Source organism: Podarcis vaucheri, assembly GCF_965113315.1.
Source record: "Podarcis vaucheri genome assembly, chromosome: 9".
In the NCBI taxonomy this organism is placed as follows: domain Eukaryota; kingdom Metazoa; phylum Chordata; class Lepidosauria; order Squamata; family Lacertidae; genus Podarcis; species Podarcis vaucheri.
Genome location: NC_138767.1, coordinates 22,219,211 through 22,241,340, shown reverse-complemented (window position 1 = coordinate 22,241,340; position 22,130 = coordinate 22,219,211). Strand labels below are relative to the sequence as shown.

Here is a 22,130-nt window from a genome sequence, read left to right as displayed (position 1 = left end):
GCAGGCATGCAAATGGTGGAGTAGAGTCTGGTGCCTTCACCCATCCTGGGAACACCAGTTTATGTGATGGAGAAGCTGGGACACTTGAAAAGGACTCAAGGTTAATGCTAACAAGGGGTCCCAACCCAGGTTCAAATCCTGGTTAGTAGCATGCCCTGATTAAGGAAGCAGAAGCATTCTGCTTCTACCTAAGCTTATTATGTCTGGGGGAAGCAGAACAACCACTGTCCTTTTGAAAATAGCCACTACCTAATAGCCACGGTAAGGGACGCGGGTGGCACTGTGGGTTAAACCACAGAGCCTAAGACTTGCCGATCAGAAGGTTGGCGATTCAAATCCCCGCGACGGGGTGAGCTCCCGTTGCTCGGTCCCTGCTCCTGCCAACCTAGCAGTTCGAAAGCACGTCAAAGTGCAAGTAGATAAATATGTACCACTCCGGCAGGAAGGTAAACGGTGTTACCGTGCGCTGCTCTGGTTCGCCAGAAGCGGCTTAGTCATGCTGGCCACATGACCCGGAAGCTGTATACTGGCTCTCTCGGCCAATAAAGTGAGATGAGCGCTGCAACCCCAGAGTCAGTCACGACTGGACCTAATGGTCAGGGGTCCCTTTATCTTTTTAATAGCCACGGTACGTATTTGCTGCTTTCAGGAAAAAGTGAGAAAGCATTGCAAAGCTTGATTGGCTAGTTCTTTTTAGGTTACAAATGGCCAACAGGCCAGTAAAAAATGTTTGCTGAGTTGCTCACTTTGCTTGAAAGACTTGCTGTGTTTCTCTTTTAGCAAACATGCACAGAAGGAAGTATTTGTTCAGCTTCATTTCTGTTGACTTTATTAAACTGCTGTTGGGGCACTCATGGCTCAAGAGATGACGTATGGACAGGCACCCCGAGTCACAAATACTAATATGCTTTGTTGAATCTGTACAACCTGCTCATGGGAGGCTGGCTTCTTTGGCATGAACAAACTTAATTAAGCTTAAACAGTCTGAAGAAGAAGAAAATGACACTTGCCTTTCACTCTCTTCTGGACATCCAACTAATCTCAGCTGTTATTGTAAATTCTGTTTGTTGTCTTTGGCTAGCTACTAGGAAATTCAAGTGAGGAGCACATGGTGGCACTTGGTTGTGTTTCTTACAAGAAGGATGAGGTGAAAAAATGTCTCTGTTTTCAACTTGTTGCAATATTATCAGGGGAAACAGAAGCCCAAGGGGCAGAATCTACAGAGTTAAAAGGCAATCCCCAGGAGTTCCTTTTTGTTCTGATCCCTAAGGGGGGTGCCACATGCAGGTTGAGCAGAAATGATTAGACCTTTTCTCTAGTTCAGGTGCTTTGCAATAGTGAAATAATATTTAAACAGCCCAATGAGCTGTTTTTCTTTTTTTACCCTAGGGCTGCTGCATATTTACAAAAAGAAGTTAAAAGTAATTTTTGTAATATGGAATACAAAAACTTCCCCTAACTGGGATTTTCTTCACTGCAGAGGCTTTCAGAAGGTGGTTTGCTGTCCCACACGAGAGCCAGTGTGGTGTAGTGGTTAAGAGTGGTAGTCTCATAATCTGGTGAACCGGGTTCGCTTCCCCGCTCCTCCACATGCAGTTGCTGGGTGACCTTGGGCTAGTCACACTTCTCTGAAGTCTTTCAGCACCACTTACCTCACAGAGTGTTTGTTGTGGGGGAGGAAGGGAAAGGAGAATGTTAGCCGCTTTGAGACTCCTTCGGGTAGTGATAAAGCGGGATATCAAATCCAAACTCTTCTTCTTATAAAAGTTAGGAACATAGGAAGCCATCTGATGCTGAGTCAGACCTTCACCCAGATAGATTAGTACTGCCCGCATTATCTGTCAGTGGTTCTCTAGGATTTCAGACAGAATTCTCTCCCAACCCCACAAGGAGATGCCAGCGGTTGAATCTGGGACCTTCTGCAAGCAAAGCTGCTGTTCTGCCACTGAGGGTATGCCTTTACCCATACGTCAAACACTGCTAAGAACCACTTCACATGTCAGCTTGGTTCATTTTCCTGCTCCTCCATTCAGTGTTCTGATAAATGGCCATTTTACAGTAGCTTTACTCCTTAAGCATTTTTAAAAATTTGTGTTGTGCAAGTTCTCTAAAAGAATCAGCGTAGCAAAACTTTGACGGCTCTGTTATCATCAGTTACAGCTGTCATGAGTGATCTCTTTATTTTAATCGTTGCCAAGGATTATCAGATAGTGTTTTTTTATTATTATTATTTCATTGCCATTTGGACCCCCTTTTTTTTTCTTTTTTGCTTTATACGCACGTGCCTCTAGCTAAGGATAACATCTCATTCTTCTGATAAAATGAAAGCTTAAGCTGCAATACATTGTTAGTCTTCAAAGTGTCACGGGATTCTTTGTTGTGTTTTCTGAAGCAAGCTAGCAGGCTTGCTCTGCAGGAAGTTGTGTTCTCCATATTTTTCCCATTTTAAGAGTTTCCACCTGGAAGAATAGTTATTCCAGGTGACTAAACTCTGCATAGTGAAGGAATGAATACTGCCCTCTCTTGGTACTGGAATGAATTGCATTTTAATGCCATTTGGTTTTATTATTTGAATGAGCTTTTTTTGCTAATGCAATGTGTGGTGCACTGTGATTCTATTAGCAACCAGGTTAACGGGAAGCAAGTGTTCAGCCCACTCATGGCTTTGCCTTTTAAAACAACCACCACCTTTGTGGTATTAAATTTGTTAATCATTTGCAGCTGGAAAATATTTTTAATTGACTAGCCTCATATGTTAGCAGTTTGTTTAGTGCTTTCAGTTTTGGAGCAACACTACTGTACTCTGTTTTCAAACTCAGTTTTCTTTTTTAAAATACCAACAACAATGTTGCTGCTGCTCATACACTCTTTAATGGCACAAATTGGCATGGCTTTCTTAGACTCTGCATTCTTGAACCTTGACCTCAAGACTAGACTACTGCAACACACTCTACGTGGGGCTTCCCTTAAACCAGTGTTTCTCAAACTGGGGCCTCCAGCTGTTGTTGGACTACAACTCCCATCATCCCTAGCCTGCAGGACCAGTGGTCAGGGATGATGGTGGGAGTCCAACAAAAGTTGGAGACCCAAGTCTGAGAAACAGTGCCTTAGACTTAACCTAGAAGCTGCATCTAGATTGTAGCAGCTACAGTGGTCCCTCGGGTTACAGACGCTTCAGGTTACAGACGCTTCAGGTTGCAGACTCTGCTAACCCAGAGTACCTCGGGTTAAGAACTTTGCTTCAGGATAAGGACAAAAATCGTGCAGCAGCAGCACGGCGGCAGCAGGAGGCCCCATTAGCTAAAGTGGTGTTTCAGGTTAAGAACAGTTTCAGGTTAAGAACGGACCTCCAGAATGAATTAAGTTTTTAACTCGAGGTACCACTGTACAATGTTGTCTGGGGTACCCCCATTGACACCATATAACACCTGTGCAGAAGGAGCTGCACTGGTTGCCAGTATGCTACTGGGCACATTTCAATGCCCTGCTTCTAGCAATTAAAGCACTGAAGAAACAACTTGGGACCAGAATATCTCAGGTGCTGCCTTTCCCACTGGATCCTGCCTGACAGCTGCACTCCTCAGATGGGGCTGTCCTGAGAGTACAATAGAAACTGTGCTAGGAACCAGGCTTTTAGAATTGCAGCTCCAGCCTTCTGGAATAAATGAGCAGCCAAAATCAGACAGGCATGTAACATGATGATGTTTACATTTTTGTTTAACCCAATCAACTACGGAAGATCAATTTTATATCGGGTGAAATTGTTTCACTGTTTTCAGAATTTGTATGGATGGTTTTATTCTTTTTAGAGCCCGTGTTTCACGTTTTTATCTTTTTTTTCTGTTTTCATCACTTTGACGGCTTTATGCCAGGAAGCGGCCTATAAATTTGCACAATAGTAACAATTAATATAATAAACATGTTAAAATGTATATGGCATAATGTCACAAACAAAATAATATTGTGGTTATTCCATTTGAAGTGCTAGCCTGCGGTTTTTCCTCTCCAGACATATGATTAAATGATAATGAAGCATAATTACTGGTCTGCTCTAAAAAAAATAAAATAAAAATGGTGACAACTATAAATAACCTTCGACTTCCGAAAACAAAACAACAGTTCTGACTGAAATAGTGGGATGGGAGGTTGTAGTCTTCCTGTTTTATAAATCAATGCCAAGGCAGCTTACAAATAAAAATATAAATAGAAGTAGCTGTTGGAGTTGATAGGGTACCTTGCAAAAGTTTTAGTTCCTTTACTTGTAGTTTCCCTGCATTGTAAATTGGTCAACAGTTGCAGAAAGCTTTGAACAGATGTCAGAAGTCCATCCCTGCTAAAATGATTCCTTCTTTGCATTTAATCTCACTAGAAGCATCAATCAAATATGCCAGCCAGCTCAGTCTTATCCCTCCAATCCTTGAGGATGGCATTAGCTAAACAGTGGGGTGAGCCCACCCTTTCTCCCCCGTTTTCTTGTTGTGTTATGTTGTAGCGTGTGTGGTCCAGCACTCCTCCTATACATGCTGATTCCCATCCCAGGTCCAATATCCTATGATTATCAATAAACAGAGTGATAGCCAAGACTAAGGCAGAACCAGCCATTTTGAACAACAGTGAAGAAGGAGAAGGAAAGACCAGTGATGACTGGAAAAGGTAGAAGGGAGCTGAGAATCAGGCACTATACATTTAAAGCAGCAGCATACCTCTTTAAACAGTCACACCCCCACCCTCCGAAGAATCCTGGGAACTGTAGATTGTTAAGGGTGCTGACAGTTGCGGAGACCCTTGTTCCTGTCCCAGAGCTCCAATTCCCAGAGTGATTTAACTGTCAAGTCCCTCCTCACCAAGAACTTGGGGAATCGTAGCTCCATGAGGGCTCCTAACAACTCTCAGCATGTGTAACAAACTACAGTTCACAGGATTCTTTGTGGGAAGCCGCAGCTGATACGATGCTGCTTTAAATGTAGAGTGCAGATGAGGCCGGAGTCTTGGTGCGGATGGGGCCTCTACGTGCCTCATGTAGAATCGTGCTGCATTATGCGTAGTCATTCATAGAGTTTAATATTCAGCATGGTTGTTCGTAGTTGAGTCGTCAGGTCAGGCTGTGTATCTGCATTTGACCATGTATGCGGACATACATGCATGTAGAAAAAAGATTGAACTTGTGTGTAGCATAAGCTTAACTGGAAGTCAGGTTGTCTTGTTATAATGTTAGGAAGTGAAAGGAGAAAACAACAGTACATGCGGTGTGTGCCAGTAATTGCAGTGTGTTCCCCTCTGAGGAGGGTGTTTAATTAAGAACCTTATTCCCATAGCTATGCTGAGAACATCAGCAATGATGCTGACACAGGCAGCACTAAACAAAATTATTAACTGTTTCTGCAGTATGGTGCTGCCTGGTGATTCTTGGTCAGTGACTGTTGGGGGGGGGATGGACAACCAACGTTGAATTCTGAAGCAAGTCAAAATTCAGGCCGCTCAGCCACCTCCTTCTCAGCTTGATGATGGAGAAGTAAAAACTCAGTTCTGTCCTGTTAAGTCAGGTGGTCTGCCTTCCTTTCCTGTTCCACTGCTCACCGAGGAGGCAGTTTGGTGTCATGGTCTGATCCATAGCATGGTGAGGTGATGGTGTTCGGAGGAGGAGTTTAGATTTGTTTGACACTGGGGAAATGTTTTAGGACAAGCCAGGCCTATGCAGAAAGGTGTTGGCCTCACCTGAACAGGGATGAACCAGACCTTTTGGCACTTAAAATAAAAATAAGATATCAGAGCAGCTTTTAAACTGATTGTGGGCAGGAAAGCTGACAGGAGCTTAAAATGGATGAAAATTTGGATTGCATATAACTAGGCATTGTGAGTGTGGGGAGCAAGATAGCAATTCAGAGAGGCCCAAAGGCTACATGTCAAAACACAAGTAAAGAGTGAGACTGCGTACAAGTTTTTCTACAGTAATGCTGGAAGCCTCCAAGCCAAGATGGGTGAAGTGGAGTGCTTGGTGCATAGCAGTTACAGCGAGCAAAACGGAAACCTGGTGGCGTAGAAAGAACCAGTAGGATATTGTTATAGGAAGGACAGAGAAGGATGTACTGGAGGTGATATTCCTCCGTAAGTCGGAGAGGGCATTGAGTGCAGTGAGCTAGAAATCCCAAAAAGGCAGGCACACTAAATTATGTACAGTAAAGACGATGCACCTCTGCATAAGCTCAGTACAAGCAAATCAACACAAATTCTCAATAAACAGGAGCCAACAATTTCAAGGAGTTTCTGGCTCCCTCCTTGCATTCTTTACACCCATACGGGATGGGGGAAAGTGCCACCTGAAATGTCTCTTTAAGATGCAGAAGCTTCAAGTGCTGTTGCTACATAGCTCTGGAAATTACAAATACATGTTTAGGGATGTACTCTTATTTGGCGAGGCTGGCCTATACATATTGTAGATAGACTAGTTCTGAATCCTCCCCAGAGCTTTTCATTCACTTTTCTTTAATCTGACCCAACCACAGCAGCGGCAGCTTGGATGAGTATAATTACCCTGCAGCTGGCAAGGCAGGCAGCCTCTAATGCCACTCCAATTTAGCTGCTTGGGAAAGGGGGTTAAGCTGGGATAATGCTACATCTTGATCCTTGAAACTGAGAGCATCACCTCTCTTGCTCTTCCGCTGGGAGCAAGAAAGTGAAAGCAGCAGTATCACATGAGTTCTGCAAAGCCTATCACTGCTGTGTGACAATGGGAGGCTTTGCACTAAACCCTTGATGGGAGAACATCTTTAATGTTGGAGTCAGTGCCCAGAACATCAGAATTGTCATTCTCATAGAATTATAGCATTGGTAGGGCCCAGCTCTGCTCAGTGTAGGATCTACAGTGCAGGATGCAAACACAGCATTCCTGAGAGATGGCTGTCCATCCAGCCTCTGTGTAAATGCATTCAGAGAGGGCACACCCACCACCTCCTAATATAGTAAACCAGACCTTACTGCTTAGGGAGCTTCTCCTAGTGTTAAAGCAAAATCTGTTTCCCTGTTATTTCCATCCAGGGGCTCCAGCCCAGCTCTGTGGATCAACAGCAAACAAGTTGACTCCATCTTCTGTATGATAGTCCTTATTTGCTCTCATGCCTCCCATCAGTCTTCTCTTCCCCTTGCAGGTCTATAATTGTTTATATAGTTTATAAGTCTTCTCAAGAGCAGTGTGTTTGCACTTATTGACGTTTTGCTAGAGTTGCCTTACGGCCTGTAGGGTCTGTGACTTACCACCTTGGTTGCATTTTGTGTGGTTGCAGAAACATCCTTTGGTAGAGCCAAGCATTGCCAGGGGAAAGAGGAAAGTCCATAGCAGCCACAGTTACCTATCTTGAACTTGAGTAGTTTTTGATTAGGGTTTTGAACCTTTGCAAAAGTTGCACCTTCTGTCTTCCCTGATCCTTTGCTAAGATGCATGGGCTAGCCACCGTTATCTTTTCAGGGTGAGAGCAGGGTGGGATGAGAGCAGCTGGCCAGAGTGGCTGGGGCAACCCAGTCAAGTGGGAGGGGTATAAGTAACAAAATATTATTCTTAAGGGATTTAGTTAAGATTTTAAACTAAAGTTAAATTGCTAGGAATTACAAAGTATACATAAGTGCTCAAGAAGCCTACTGACTACAAGAGGAAACAGTCTTATTGCCTGACAGTCTAATAAATACGGAAAGTTTATGAAAACCAAATTGGTTACCGGTAGTTAAAAAAAACTTTGTTTTTATTGGGACTAATGGGTTTGCTTGGTGTATTAAATCCATCTGTCTTTGTTCTTGCAGCTGTCCCATTTCCTCCAAGCCATCGGCTCACAGCAAAGGAAGTGTTTGACAATGATGGAAAGCCCCGTGTGGATATCCTAAAGGCACACCTTATGAAGGAAGGAAGGCTGGAAGAGAGTGTTGCTTTGAGAATAATAACAGAGGGTGCTTCAATTCTCCGCCAGGAAAAAAACTTGCTGGATATAGATGCCCCAGTTACTGGTAGGTACAAATAACAATGGCAAAATAACAGGAATTCTGATGCAATGTGATCATAAAACATTTATTGTACATAACACAAAGGACATTAAAAAGGATTCTGATCCCTGTTGTATTGGATGGGTGTAGTTCAGTCCATTGTATATTTCTGTTCTTTATGTTAGACTAGCCTTGAGTGGGACAGAAAGACGTTTGCTCTCTAGGTAGGAAAGTGCACAGGAATTGTTTCATTATGGCCCTAGGTCAAGTCACAGAACTGCTCTTTTATGGGGCAACAAAACCAGTTTCTTCAAAGGTGCTCCTTAGTTATTTTAGTTAATTAAATTTATATATCACTTCAAAACCCCAAAGGAGCTCCAGAGCAAGTTACAAGACAATAAAATACAGAAACGCAATATAAATAGAGCATCTGTTTGAACAAAACAGGTACAGCTATACTAAAAGTTTTCATCCAAAGATTCACTTGAGAATGTAAAATATCCATCCTCTTCCAGCATGTGCATGAACACCAGAAACAAGGACTCAAAGCCAAACAATTTGTGCTGTCCAAATGCTTGGGAGAATAAAAATGGCAGCTTAAAAAAGCCTTCACAATCTTTTTTCTGACAATAGTGCGCAAGACTGCTTAAGCAGTTCTTTGGGGTAAAAATGAAAAGAAAAAAAATTTGTCGCTGAAGGAAGGCAATGTTGTGACTTGAAATGCATTCCTCTGAAGCTTTGATATCTCCCCTCTCCATTGTTTCCCGTACTATCACATGTCCTCACTTCCTCTGGCCTGCACCATCTGTAACCTAGTGTGCCGATCACAACCCACCATCCATGTAGAGTGGAATATTAAACCTTAACTATGTGCTGTTTTGTGGGATGCGGGTGGTGCTGTGGGTTAAACCACAGAGCCTAGGGCTTGCCGATCAGAAGGTCGGTGGTTCGAATCCCCTCGATGGAGTGAGCTCCGGTTGCTCAGTCCCTGTTCCTGCCAACCTAGCAGTTTGAAAGCACATCACAGTGCAAGTACTGTAGATAAATAGGTATGGCTCCAGCAGGAGGGTAAACAGCGTTTCCATGTGCTGCTCTGGTTCTCCAGAAGCGGCTTAGTCATGCTGGCCACATGACCTGGAAGCTGTACGCCGGCTCCCTCAGTCAATAAAGTAAGATGAGCACTGCAACCCCAGAGTTGTCCGTGACTGGACCTAATGGTCAGGGGTCCCTTTGCCTTTACCTATGCGCTCTTTTACTGGGATTGCAGAAATGGTGTACCTGGTAGACTGAAATACATGACTGGTGGCGTCATTGTTCATTGTGATGAATATTGTGTTCATCTTGCTGGGTAACAAGGTGTTCTGCATGACTTTTGAGAACCAGATGATTGTGGGGTGTGTGTGTGTGTGTATCTTGAGTGCATGTGGCTGCGTGTATATATGTATAAATAAACATCTTCTTGATGGTTTATGTGGACAAAGGTCACCTGTATCTGCCAAATAAGGAGGTCCACTAAGCAAATGATATTATTTTCATCAAGTCATCAATGCACACAATGTTTTACAAAGTAAACAGAAGCTGCAGAGGTTGGTCCTTGCCCCAGCAAGTTTTCCATTCACAACTGAACCTGTGCATAGTAATGCCATTCCCCAAATCCAGCAGGCCAGCACACACACTTAAACATCAATCCAAACAGCTGCTGTCACTGAAGATGTATGGAGCCATGTGTGCATGCACAGCTTGGTAGCTCAAAGAGGCAGCAGCACCAGAAAGGGGGGCGGTGGGCAGGTGGTGGTGGGTGGGAGGCAGATCAGGCCAGGGCCAGCTTGAGAGAGTGGCCTTCCACTCATCCACCCATTCTGTTGGCAGAAGAAGAGGTCTGTGCTGATGGAGTGACCCAGAGCTGGCTGGCTGCCTGAGCCCACAAAACCATGCACAGTCTAGCTTAAGAGGAGGAGAGGGAGGAGGCATTTGGGTTGCAGCTTTGGTGATTTGCTTCCATGGAAAAAGGAAAATGGTGATTGTCATGAAAGACATTTAATAACAAAAAGAGAGAAAAATGTTAAAAGAAATAACAAATGAGGGAAAAGGAAGAAACAATCACAACAAAACGTTGCCAAGGGAATTAATGAATTGTGCTTGGTTAAAGAACCAGATTTTGCCCTAGGCAGAGAAAACTTTCCCACCCAGTCATTAATTTGCATGAAACGATTTGTGCCTTGATCTTTCTATCTTAATTGTCTTCTTCTTTTGGTTGTGTATCTGAATGGAAATGCATTTGCTTCGTCCACTGCATGCCTTTCAGAGAGCACAGTTCAGTAGATAGTTCTTCTGCAGAAACCCTGTTGAAATGAGGCAGTTTTGTAAAAGTTGCAGAGTGTAGCTCCCATTCATTCTAGTGGGATTTATGGGGTGAATTTCCTGGTGGGTGGTGCCCTTCTAGTTTTTAAATCATGGCTCTGGAGTCTATATTTTTCTGTAAACAGATCATTTCTGAGGCTGTAATGAGATACGCATAAAACAATGAAGAGGAGGAGGAGGGGGAAATCCTCAGTAATTCCTAAATAAATAATCTACCCTTACCTTGGATGGCTGTATCGACCCTCCATATGTAACATATTTCCTTTGAACACCAGCTTCTGGAAGCACCCATGGGAAAGGATGTTGCCTTCAAACCCTGCCTCTCAACTTCCCATAGGCATTTGGTGGATCACTGTAGGAATAAGCGTACCCAGCTAGATGGGTCGTTAGTCTCCATCAGTGCTCTTCTTACGCTCTTCACAGTTGGTTCCTTTGTTTTCCTTTTAAAAGTGGCTGATACCCTTCTAAAAGTGGCAGTAAAACCTGCTGTACGTTAGGAACTTCTACTGATTCAGTTGCAGGGCTGTTCTGTTCTGCCTCTCAGTTTCATGCTCCAACATAATTGCTTACCTGTGTATAGTCAGCGTTTAGGATTGTGCTGATATTGCTTCCTCCCCGTTGTCCATAGAGTGGGTTGGGATGGTCAACAAGAAAGCAATGTTATCCAGTATCCTCTTAGCCATCTCTGTCCATTTCCCCACTACCAATCTCACCTATATTACAGCTTTGTAGATCTGCTATGGATCACATTTGAATATGGTGGTGGTTTCTGTTTCTGTGCCAGTAGACCATTAGTTCTGTGCCAGTAGACCAGCTTTTAGCAATGAGACAATGCAGAAGTGGGTGTACGTTGCATTGGTGCAGCCTGCTTGGCATTGTCCATGTTTTTGTGGGCAAAGTGGCTCCCTGGTGAAGCCCTTTAGTGCAGGCACTTGGAACCAAGTTCTGCTGAAATTAGCAAGACTTGCTTCTTAGGAAATACTGAGTTTAACGAAAGTCTTGTAAGGAGCTATAGTGGAGGAAGCTTGATTGGGGGTGAGAGACTCTTTCAGGAACAGTTTTTAACACCTGCATGCCGTCTGTGTATATCAAGTTAAGCCAGAAGCTCAAAGAGACCTTCAGAAACTGCTTTACATTTCTTATATAAACTGAGCATGTACAAACCCTTCTTCTCTCAGTGCAGGATTTGTGTTTTGTTGGTTTCCCTCCCTCCTTCTCTGTGCATTCTAGTTTTAAATTACTTCATTGAATCTTCTGGGGCTCCCTTGGGAAATTATTGCAGTGGCTAATAGACCTTGGTTTCTAAATGTTTCCTGATGTTCAGCTTAAATTTTCCTCTGCTCAATTTCATCCAGTTGCCAGTATCAAAGCGAGCAGATTACAAGTGGCTGCTATTGCAGTATCGGCAGGGATTTTGCAAGTGACCAATAGCTGCTGTAATAAAGAAGTTTCACAAATGAGTTGTACAAAAGCCAATATGACTGCCAAATGAATTGAAATGTTAATATCAGATGTTCAAATGTTGTTGGTGAGGAGACAAAGCAGGCTGAACTCTGAGCAAATGTCCTGAGGGGGGGAAGTAGATTTATACTTCATTGGTTTGAAAACACATATTTGCTCCTTCTCAATTAATAATGGACAGCCTCTTCAGCTCTTAAGGATACAAATCACAGGCTCCAATAGATCAGCCTATCTGTATAACATTGTGTGATATAAATATATGAATTGTATTGGGTCTCCTGGATATTACTGAGTGAGAGGAGCATGATGAAGTGGTATACAAATTGTTGAAATGAATAAATATAATGTGATTAAAGTGAAGGAGCTTGTGACCATGTGTGTGTGTGTGTGTGTGTGTGTGTGTGTATGACAGACAGAAACATCCAGCAACTTATGTAATCGAGTTTAGTTGCTTCTTAGTGCCATTTTATGTTTTTATCCTCTAAATAGGACATTGCCTCCATTTTAAGAATATCTTCCACAGTGTATATAGGCTTGTGTGTTATCAGATATGGAAAACCACAATACGCTATGCAAATTAAGTAGATTTGCTCCACTGTCATTTGTGTAATTTTATTTTTTCATGAACATTTTTAGACTTTCAGTTTATTTAAACACTTTTGGGGCTGGGTTTTAGTGGCAATAATGAGGAACAGAAGTAAATGGAGTGGGAGAAATTCATAGAACAGGGATGGGGAACCAGTGGTCTTCCAGATGTTGTTGGACCACAACTCCCATCATCCCTTTGCATTGGTCATGCTGGCTGGGGCTGATGGGATGTGGAGTGAAACAGACTGAGGGAGCAAAAACTTTTGGCAATTTCCCCCCTTGGGATAGGATCCAGGACACTGAACCCTACTCAAAAAATCTTATTCACACCCACTGCAACAATGCCCAAAGGGCAAGAAATCTGTTTCACTTGCAAGGAAAGGGAAAGGAAGGTTGGAGGGTGGGTAGTAGAAAGTGTGTGTTTTGCAGAGATATGCTGAATATGCACAATGTCAAATGTTGCCACCGTGCTTCTCTGCAGCTCTTTTCTTTGGCACATCGTGATTGATGTGTGGCTTTTGCTGTTTTATTCTAAGCAGCCATCACTAAGCCTTTGAGCATGGTATCCAAGGTGGAGATGAAAATTGTGCATGTTAATTCTTGGGCCCACGCAGGGATTCAAGAGATGAAACTGAGATGACTTGGCTGTCTGAGCTTCATTTCATCCAGGTATGGTACCAACTGGAACAACGGGAAAGTGAGGCAACAGAGTCCCATGAAACTAAGGGAGAGGCCTCAAGCCAGACATCTAAACATAAGCAGGAAGGCATCGCGGTAATGTGTGTTGTACTAATTGAGAAAGTGGGTGATACAAATACTGCTCTTTTGCCAATGAAAGAAGTACTGGAGAGACAGGCACTCTCCTCTAATAATTGCCGTATTTTTTTGCTCTATAAGACTCACCTTTTCCCTCCTAAAAAGTAAGGGGAAATGTGTGTGCATCTTATGGAGCGAATGCAGGCGACGCAGCTATCCCAGAAGCCAGAACAGCAAGAGGGATTGCTGCTTTCACTGTGCAGCGATCCCTTTTGCTGTTCTGGCTTCTGGGATTCAGAATATTTTTCTTCTTGTTCTCCTCCAAAAACTAGGTGCGTCTTATGGTCTGGTGCGTCTTATAGAGCGAAAAATACGGTGATTGTTTGTTGTTCCTAAATAAGCCAGTCCACTTTGAGAATCCTAGATTTCATACTTCCTCAGTGTCCTCACATCTTGATCTGGAGTCCTAGCAAAGCGGAGCCCTCGTGTCCCAGATTTCAGTAAGCCTGCTTCTGACGCGGGCTGCTTTGGTATCAGAGATTCTGCCAAATGCTGATGTTTTCTAGTAACATCTGTTTAAAACCATCTCAAAGCCAAGAAAAGATTCAAATCTCTCTCTCTCTCTCTCATTATAGTAAACAAACCAACAACACCCAAACCTCACCAACAAATTGAAAGTAAATAAATGTTGTTAATATGATTTTACCAAGCCAGAGGGGAAATGTCTAAAGTTCAGAATCTCTGTTCAGAAATAACACTTAGCTGCAACTATGGTAATCCTTATCCAAAATAGCGGAGTAAACCTTTTGTTGATTGGTCTAGATGAGCACTCTGAAAAATGAATTGCGTGCACGTGCACACATGCACACACACACACAGAGAGAGAGAGAGAGAGACACTTAAAGTCTTGCCAGAAGCCAGCTCTGTTTTCTGTGCCTTTACTCAGGTCATTTTGCTTCTCATTTTTTAAAATTGCAGATGAGTTCTTTTAGGAATTAGCAGCTGGTTAATACTTTGCAAATCCTAGGATAGCACTGGCAGGTGTTGCCTAATCTCTTCTTCACAACTATTCCACCTCTGTAACATGGCCAGCGGGCCTTGATTCCCCCGAAATAGCAAGGAATTAGCAGGACAGATTCTGGCCCCAGATGGAACTGCATTAAATACACTAAAATCGAGGGATGAGAGCACTGCTACATCCATTACATTGTGTTTATGTGTAATATATGCAATATACGCAATATAATAAACACGGTTAAAAACAGCTCAGAAAATAATGGCAAATGAATTGAAATGAAATAAATGGAGAAAAACATGTCAGAGATCTATTCACCCAGCTAGGAAAGCTTGTCGGAACAAAGATGTCTTCAGCTGTTTCCTGAAAGTGTAGATAGTGGGGATTTAATAATAATAGTAATATGCAAACAAGCAGTGAAGTTTAACAGTGCAATGCCAACTGAGAATGGAACCTACAGTGTAGCCTATAATTTTCTGAAACATACAAGGGATTTTTGCAGTAGTGGAAAGTATCCCCTAAGATAGGACACTGCAAAGTATTTAATTGGGGTGGGGGGTGCTGAAGTTGGCTTGCCTAAGACCACCTCATGAGAGAGAAATAGAATCCAAGACCTCCTGCTTTGTTCTTCAAACTCTTACCACTATTTTATAGTCATATCCATATGACTTCATTTTTTATTTAGTCTTTGAGGCAAAACACAAGTTGTAAATGTGAGATATGGATGGTCATAGCCTTTTTACTCATTAAGATGAGCCGGGAAAGTGTGTCCCACTTGCTGACCAAGCTTCAGCTTGGCCCAAGGAATTTCAGCCCTGTCAGCAGACTGCTTTGCGTCTGCAGGCAAAGGTTGGCACTTTCAATCTTAGTTGCTATCTCAGGTTAATATTCACTCTTTGGAATCCCCTCAATGTGGGACACATGCCAAAGTAACATTTTAATTAACTCAAAAGTGGCATCCAGCCATGAGGTAATAACCTCATCACACAAGACATACTCGAATAAGTAAGTAGAAACTTCAGTTCTTCTAACTCCTTATTACTTGGAAACCCCCACTGAGCACTTCCCTGATAAGAATGGAAGAATGTTTTCTGGAATGTCAGTGCCTGAGGTAGATGATGCTGAATGTGCAGGTGTGTATGCTGTGATTTTAAAAAATCAACAAATTAAAATGTCTGCTCCAAAGTTTAATGCCCAAAATGAATGTGCCCATTTCTTTTATAAATGCAAGAATGCAAATTGCTTTTTTTGCATTTTTTTTTCCTGGTGGTAAGATAACTTTGATAAGAAAGAAAACAAAACTCAAGAGTATCTGATTAGGAGACACTGTATTTAGTCCCTCTGTAAGGGGAAGAGTTTTGCTAGAGTTGCCTCTGTAGTGCAGATCGTGGTATGGGATGTGACTGTGACAGCAGTGAGGAAGCAGCAGCCCCAATGGGGCTTGACATTAGGGGAGAAAAGGGACATTATCATGATGGCTAGGGTTTCCTTGCCATCGTGAGACCAAAGGGTGAGAAATAAGACAACAGGGATATTAAAGAGCATTTCCCACCCTCTACAGTGCAGTTGGGAGTTGTTCAGGTAGCACATGGGTAGGCAAACTCCGGTCCGCAGACGGTCCAGGAATCAGCGTGTTTTTACATGAGTAGGATGTATCATTTTATTTAAAATGCATCTCTGGGTTATTTGTGGGGCATAGGAATTTATTCCTTTTTCCCCCCTTCAAAATATAGTCCAGCCCCTCACAAGATCTGAGGGACAGTGGACCGGCCCTCTACTGAAAAAGTTTGCTGACCCCTGAGGTAGCACCTAACCCTCCCATGTACCCTTCCTTGATGATGAGCACATTGACCAGGTCACGTTATTGAAGCCTAGCAATATGTTTGCGGTACCTAATTGACTGTGGCCAGGTGTGTTTTTGGTCTTCCCTAGGATGCCATTGCAGGGGGCGGAGGGCAAGGAATTATATTAGTTTGGCTGACTGTTCAGTGGATCTTCTCAAAAGATGAATCGTGGAGGAAGGTCTGGAACCAATAGGCAAGAGATTCCATCATCCTTTTGGGGGCCACACCAGGGTCGTATTCTTGGCAGCAGTGTCTTGAGTGGCAGCTGTTTGAGAAACACCACGTTGCTTTTTACAGAGAGGGTAGATTTGTCCAGAAGGAAGCAGCTCAGAATTGAACTGGGCCACACTGGAAGGGAAGAACGAGAAGGGGTGCAAGTGTTCTTCAACAGCCAAACCAACTTTCTTGATCATAGAATGAATTTAATCTCATTGCTTGCCTGCATGCAAGTTGCAAGTTATGTTAATGAGTGAATAAAAGCTACGGCTTATTTAATCCTAGCACAGTGTCTGCTTCGTTCTTTCCGTCTGCAATAAGGTGGCAGCTGACTGTCCCAGCCACATGCAGTGATCCAGCTTGGAGAGTGGCGTTGGTGCCTTGGACAGTTGGCTGCAAGAACTTGGGAAAATCCCAGAGCAGCTGTGTTTGGTCTCCAGGGCAAAATGCCACCTGCACCAGTCTTTAGCTGGCAAGCAGTCCATGGAAAGCATTAATATATCAGCTCTAGGAAAGCAAGCATTTCCTGATTACTAGCCAGTATATTCTCTGATTATGTACTTCACCCAAATGTGTTTAAGTGTTCTTGAAGCGTAATTGTAAAAACAGGGTTAATATAGTGCTTATTTCTAAACTGCAGTTGTCTTGTTTACAATCTGATTGAACAAAATTGTTATTACTATTACATGGGATCATTAACATTGGACTTTTGAGTGACATATGTAACAAAGAAGTATGTTCCTATTTTCTGGAGGTCAGTGCTTTGCAGGTATCGTGATCATATACCAGCACATTCCCCCAAAATAAGACCTAGTTGTATTTGTCTGTTTCATTAAATGGTCTACTAGTTCCTTTCACATCCCTGACGGAAATGTGGTCTGGAGGTACCACACACTATTTTGGGGAAATTACCACTCCATTGTAGTTTTGAACCCAGGTCCTGTATAGTGTCTCTTAGAAGGCATGCACACACTCCAAGAGGCTGCTGATGAGAAAAGGGGAGTTTCAAATAACTTCAAAGGAAAATGGAAATAATAAATAAAGATGTACAGTTGTGAGGAAAAAAAGAACAATAAAAAGGGTACTTTATAGCATCCCCTCTAATGATGCCAATGTTAATTTCACCGCTGTGGTGGAAATTGTATTTCCTCTGACTTTATCATATTAAGAAAAAACCTCTACAATAAATTGGTTGAGGATTTCTCATTAGGGTAATCTAAGTGTACCACCCTGTTGTATGTTTCTGTGGGCGCAGAGCAATGGAGCTATTCTAAGTCTCTCTCTCATTTCTGCAGCATGAAATCCCAAAAGCATGTTGCTGTCTTTTTACCACCCCAAAAATTAATACAGTGGTACCTCGGGTTACATACGCTTCAGGTTACATACGCTTCAGGTTACAGACTCTGCTAACCCAGATATAGTACCTCGGGTTAAGTACTTTGCTTCAGGATGAGAACAGAAATTGTGTTCCGGCAGCATGGCGGCAGCAGGAGGCCCCATTAGCTAAAGTGGTACTTCAGGTTAAGAACGAACCTCCGGAACGAATTAAGTACTTAACATGAGGTACCACTGTATTCTATTCAGCTGTTAAGGTTGTATCTTTTGGTCTAAGCCTACCTTTGTTGCCTGTAAGAAATAGGTGGCAGATGGAACTGACAGCAGCAGTTTGCTCTGCGTCAGAGAGCGTAGCATCACATGAGGTGATGTCAGAACAGAGGGACTCATCATTTCCATTGCACATGCAGAGCTCATCATAGAGCCTTCTGGATCAATGTGCATTGCTCTGTCAACAAATTCTGTTTAATGTGACGAGGAGGAATTTACGCTGCTAAGGGAAACAGCTGGCTGAGTTACTTTGTTTGGATTTCTGCCTTTATTTTTGGCTTGCTGAGTAGAAGAGCAGGTATCTTGTATCACATCGGTTATGCCATTCCAATGTTTGTGTTAAGTGATTCAGAGAATTAATGGAAGCTAGACATGCATTTAGTATAAGAGACAAATGAGCTGTCAACATGGTCAGAAGGGTGTCTGTACAAGCTGTGAGATAACTCTTGATGGCTGTAAAGGAGCCCAAATTATTATTAATATTATTTTTCTTTAAATGACTTGACATTATGCAGTTCATATGAAATTGGAAATTGTGGCTTCCCCTAGGACTTGCCGATTAGAAGGTCGGTGGTTCTAATCCCCACGACAGGGTGAGCTCCCATTGCTCGGTTCAAGCTCCTGCCAACCTAGCAGTTCGAAAGTACGCCAAAGTGCAAGTAGATAAATAGGTACCGCTCCGGCGGGAAGGTAAATGGCATTTCTGTGCACTGCTCTGGTTCGCTAGAAGCGGCTTTGTCATGCTGGCCACATGACCCGGAAGCTGTATGCTGGCTCCCTTGGCCAGTAAAGCGAGATGAGCGCTGCAACCCCAGAGTCAGTCACAACTGGACCTAATTGTCAGGGGTCCCTTTACCTTTTTACTACATGAACTAGGCCCAGAGACACTGAGATCATATCTTGTGCATCCCACAAGGAAATTGGAAGCACCTGCTTCTGTTTGAAACTATTGTTTCCTCATGAAGTTCAAACTTTGGAAACTGTGGTTAATTTAAACTATGCTTTCGGAACAGGTAAGTACAGTGGTGCCTTGGGTTACAAATGCTTCGGGTTTACAAATGCTTCGGGTTACAAACTCTGCTAACCTGGAAGTAGTACCTCGGGTTGAGAAGTTTGCTCCAGGATGAGAACGGAAATCACGTGCCAGCGGCGTGCTGGCAGCAGAAGGTCCCATTAGCGAAAGCGTGCCTCAGGTTAAGAATGGTTTTGGCTTAAGAACGGATCTTCAGAACGAATTAAGTTCGTAACCCGAGGTACCACTGTACTTGAAACCAGTTTGATCCTGGCTGTTTTAACTTCCATCTAAATAAATCACGGTCCCCTGATTTCATGTCATAAGGAACTGTGGTTGTGGTTGTTTCAGAGGAAGCAAAACCTTTACATCTTCTCTTGGGTGCAAAAAAGGAGGGATCTAGAGAACATACAACCCTAAGACTCGCCTTGGCTTGTTCACATACTGGGAAACCATGGTTTCCCATTACATCTCAATAGGTATTGCATATTGCTCAACTGTCCCAATTTAAGCGGGACATTCTAGAATTACATAAGCCATCCCAGCTTCTGATTGGATCACAGAATGTCTCATTTTTGGTCCAGTGCTCTGGTGCAAGTCAGCTGGCTCATGCAAGAGCACTGGAACAAAAAACGCTAGTTTCTTGGTCTTGTGCTTTGCCATAATTCAGCTGGCTCCTGCGAGAGCCCAGGACCAAAGAAACGAGTGTCCTGATTTGGATCACCTTGATGCTGGAGGGTATGGGTTTGCTGTACTAAATGTAGCCTATGCAATGTTTTAGTTGAGCTAGCATTAACATTCTATTATGTCAGTACTGAGCCCATACAGATAGTCAAATTTCCTGGTGATCTCCTTTACTTCAGGGAAACTTGAGGGTCTATCTGATTCATTCTGTCATGTAGGAGGTAAAGTTTCACTATATATTAGGTGCAAATGTGTGTTAGAATGGTCATAAACTCAGTCAGTACTGTGTTGTTGCACATGCAAGTGGTGTGTTTGGAAATATTCCTTTTTGCCCAGTAAGAGATGGAACATATTATACAAGCCTGGATGTTTTTTTAAAAACGGGATTTAGTTCTTGAGCACACATGGAGGAAATGACAGGCTTTAATTTGCCATTGCACCATTAACAGTATTATTTTGCTGTGTGACATCAATGATTCCGTCAGACAGTTCAGAAATCATCATTTGCCTTCTCACCATTAGCTTTAATTGGAAAAAGAAGGATGTCCTGTTAATCTCAAATTGCTTACTTCAGAAATGCAGTAAGATTAACAAACTTGATCAGTGTCAGAGAAAGTAGATAAATAGATAATAGGCTTGGTGATAAATGGAGCATTTTCATAAGGTACAGAATTCTGTACGGAATTCAGAATATTTAATAACCTTACAAAAATAATTGTTTTGATTGTGTGTTTTAAAAGATTAACCGTTTGGACTAAACCTGGCTTTATATTCATTTGTGGAAATATAATTAACTTAATGAATATGATGAATTCAGTATAATGAAATATAATGAATTTTGCCAAAAGGGAGGTTGCTAAAAGGGGCTCTTTTCTTTTTACAAATATATACTAGTAAAATAAATAAATTTAAAAGGTAGGCTATATAAACAGTGGCCACATTAATTATCACATGGGGGGGGGGAATCCCAGTTTTGTCTGATGTGTTACAACTAGTCCATAAGTTTTTTATTCTATATCATAAGCATCCTCCAGCAGTTCAGTGGTGGAACTATTCTCAGAATTTGATCCTTGTACAAAAACTGTCTTTGAAGAAACCTCCGTTTTATAATTGGGCTGCCAGGGGTTGAGAGGGACAACAACACTGCAGAATGTTATTAAGCAGAATAATACCTTGTGTTGAATATATTCTTATTCCTAGGAGAGTTCAAAATGATAAGCTGGTTATAAAATTTACCTCTGTTCCTGCATAATTCTCTGCAGAAGAATCATAAAGCCAAGGGTAAATGCGAAGATACTTAGAATCCGTTTAGCAGTGGCATCAAGGCTCCTTTTGCAAAGTAAATGTTCTGGGTCACCACGGCCTCCATCTGAACAAAAGGTTGCCTGTACTTGCATATGAAATGAAAGCAGGAGCCAAGAAAATGAAGTACTTAGCGTGGCAGTTGCCATATTGGTGAGCAAATAGATGACTGAACCAGGATCTTCAGCTTTCACAGCTTGAGCTCTTCACAATATGGCTACAGTATTCTAGTTCGTGAAGTCAGCTGCTGAATGATTGCATCGCTAAGAGCAGATTTGGTTGATTTTTATTTAGTGCATTCACATTTCACCTTTTCCTCCAAGGTGCTCAAGGTGGGCTACATGATTCTCCCACTCACTTAATCCCAACAACAATCCTATAAAAGAGGCTGAGGGGCTCAAAGTCCCCATCCAACACTCTTAATCACTTCACCACCAATAGCTCTAGCACCAAAGGCGGCTTCTGAACAGTCACTGCAAGCTTGAAAGCAGAAACTGATCTGAATGCTTCAGCCACGTAACTGATATCATTATCACGAACACCGTTAAGATCAGAGCGCAGCAAATAAAACATAGCACAAATACTCATTGATGATCCTATTGTATACTGAAATTATTCATTCCAAATCTGGAAAGGGAAGGAATTAAATTTTATATATATATAATATGCTTTTAAATGTGTTTTCAAAAGCATGAGATGTGCAAATAACAAATATATCTGAACCTTTCTTTTCTTGACTGAAGGTTTCCCAGCCTTTGCAATCTTTAGTAAGTGTATTTTCAACAACTTCAAAATCATGAAGGCTACAAACATAGGGTTAAGCCTGGTGTTTTTCATACTCGAGAGTAGACCCATGTGTTGTATTCAACGTTAGTCATACAGTAGACCCATTGAAATTAGTTGACATGACTAATGTAAGTGTAGTAATCTCATTGGGTCTTCTCAGAGTAGAACTTAATTCAATGTAGCCCATTGAAATAATAGACTTAAATTAATTTCAGTGGGTCTACTCTGATTCAGCTGGATATCTCATGGATCTGACAAGAGTATGCTATCTGTAATTTATTCTCTTAAGAGATAATTTGCCTACTGCTATTTTAGAGGATTTGAAACAGTGGTTTATGGGAGACTCCACTCTCACTCCTCCCCCTCCCTTTTTTTTTTTTTTTTTTTTTTTTGCTACAAGGATTGCTCTCCAGGTACATACTGCTTGTACATTCAAAGCCTAGTGCATGGTGTTTATGGAAGGAAATGTCAGATTCTTTAGTCATAATAAAAGAAAGAGAATTCTTAAGACAGCCAGCGCCATGGAGGTTGC

At 42.3% G+C, this 22,130-nt stretch overlaps 1 protein-coding gene and 1 long non-coding RNA gene across 6 annotated transcripts in view; both read left to right on the top strand.

The window, feature by feature from the left end:
• Positions 1-22,130, top strand: part of PPP3CA (protein phosphatase 3 catalytic subunit alpha) — a 183,117-nt gene that overhangs the window by 79,279 nt on the left and 81,708 nt on the right. For all 5 annotated transcript variants that reach the window (XM_082236979.1, XM_082236978.1, XM_082236980.1 and 2 more), the window contains exon 2: positions 7,792-7,992. In XM_082236979.1, coding sequence (XP_082093105.1) covers positions 7,792-7,992 — 201 coding nt within the window. The remainder of the gene's footprint in view (positions 1-7,791; positions 7,993-22,130) is intronic.
• Positions 12,773-16,493, top strand: LOC309540222. Its single transcript, XR_014223140.1, has 2 exons — positions 12,773-13,047; positions 16,291-16,493. It is a non-coding gene; the product is annotated as an uncharacterized lncRNA (long non-coding RNA).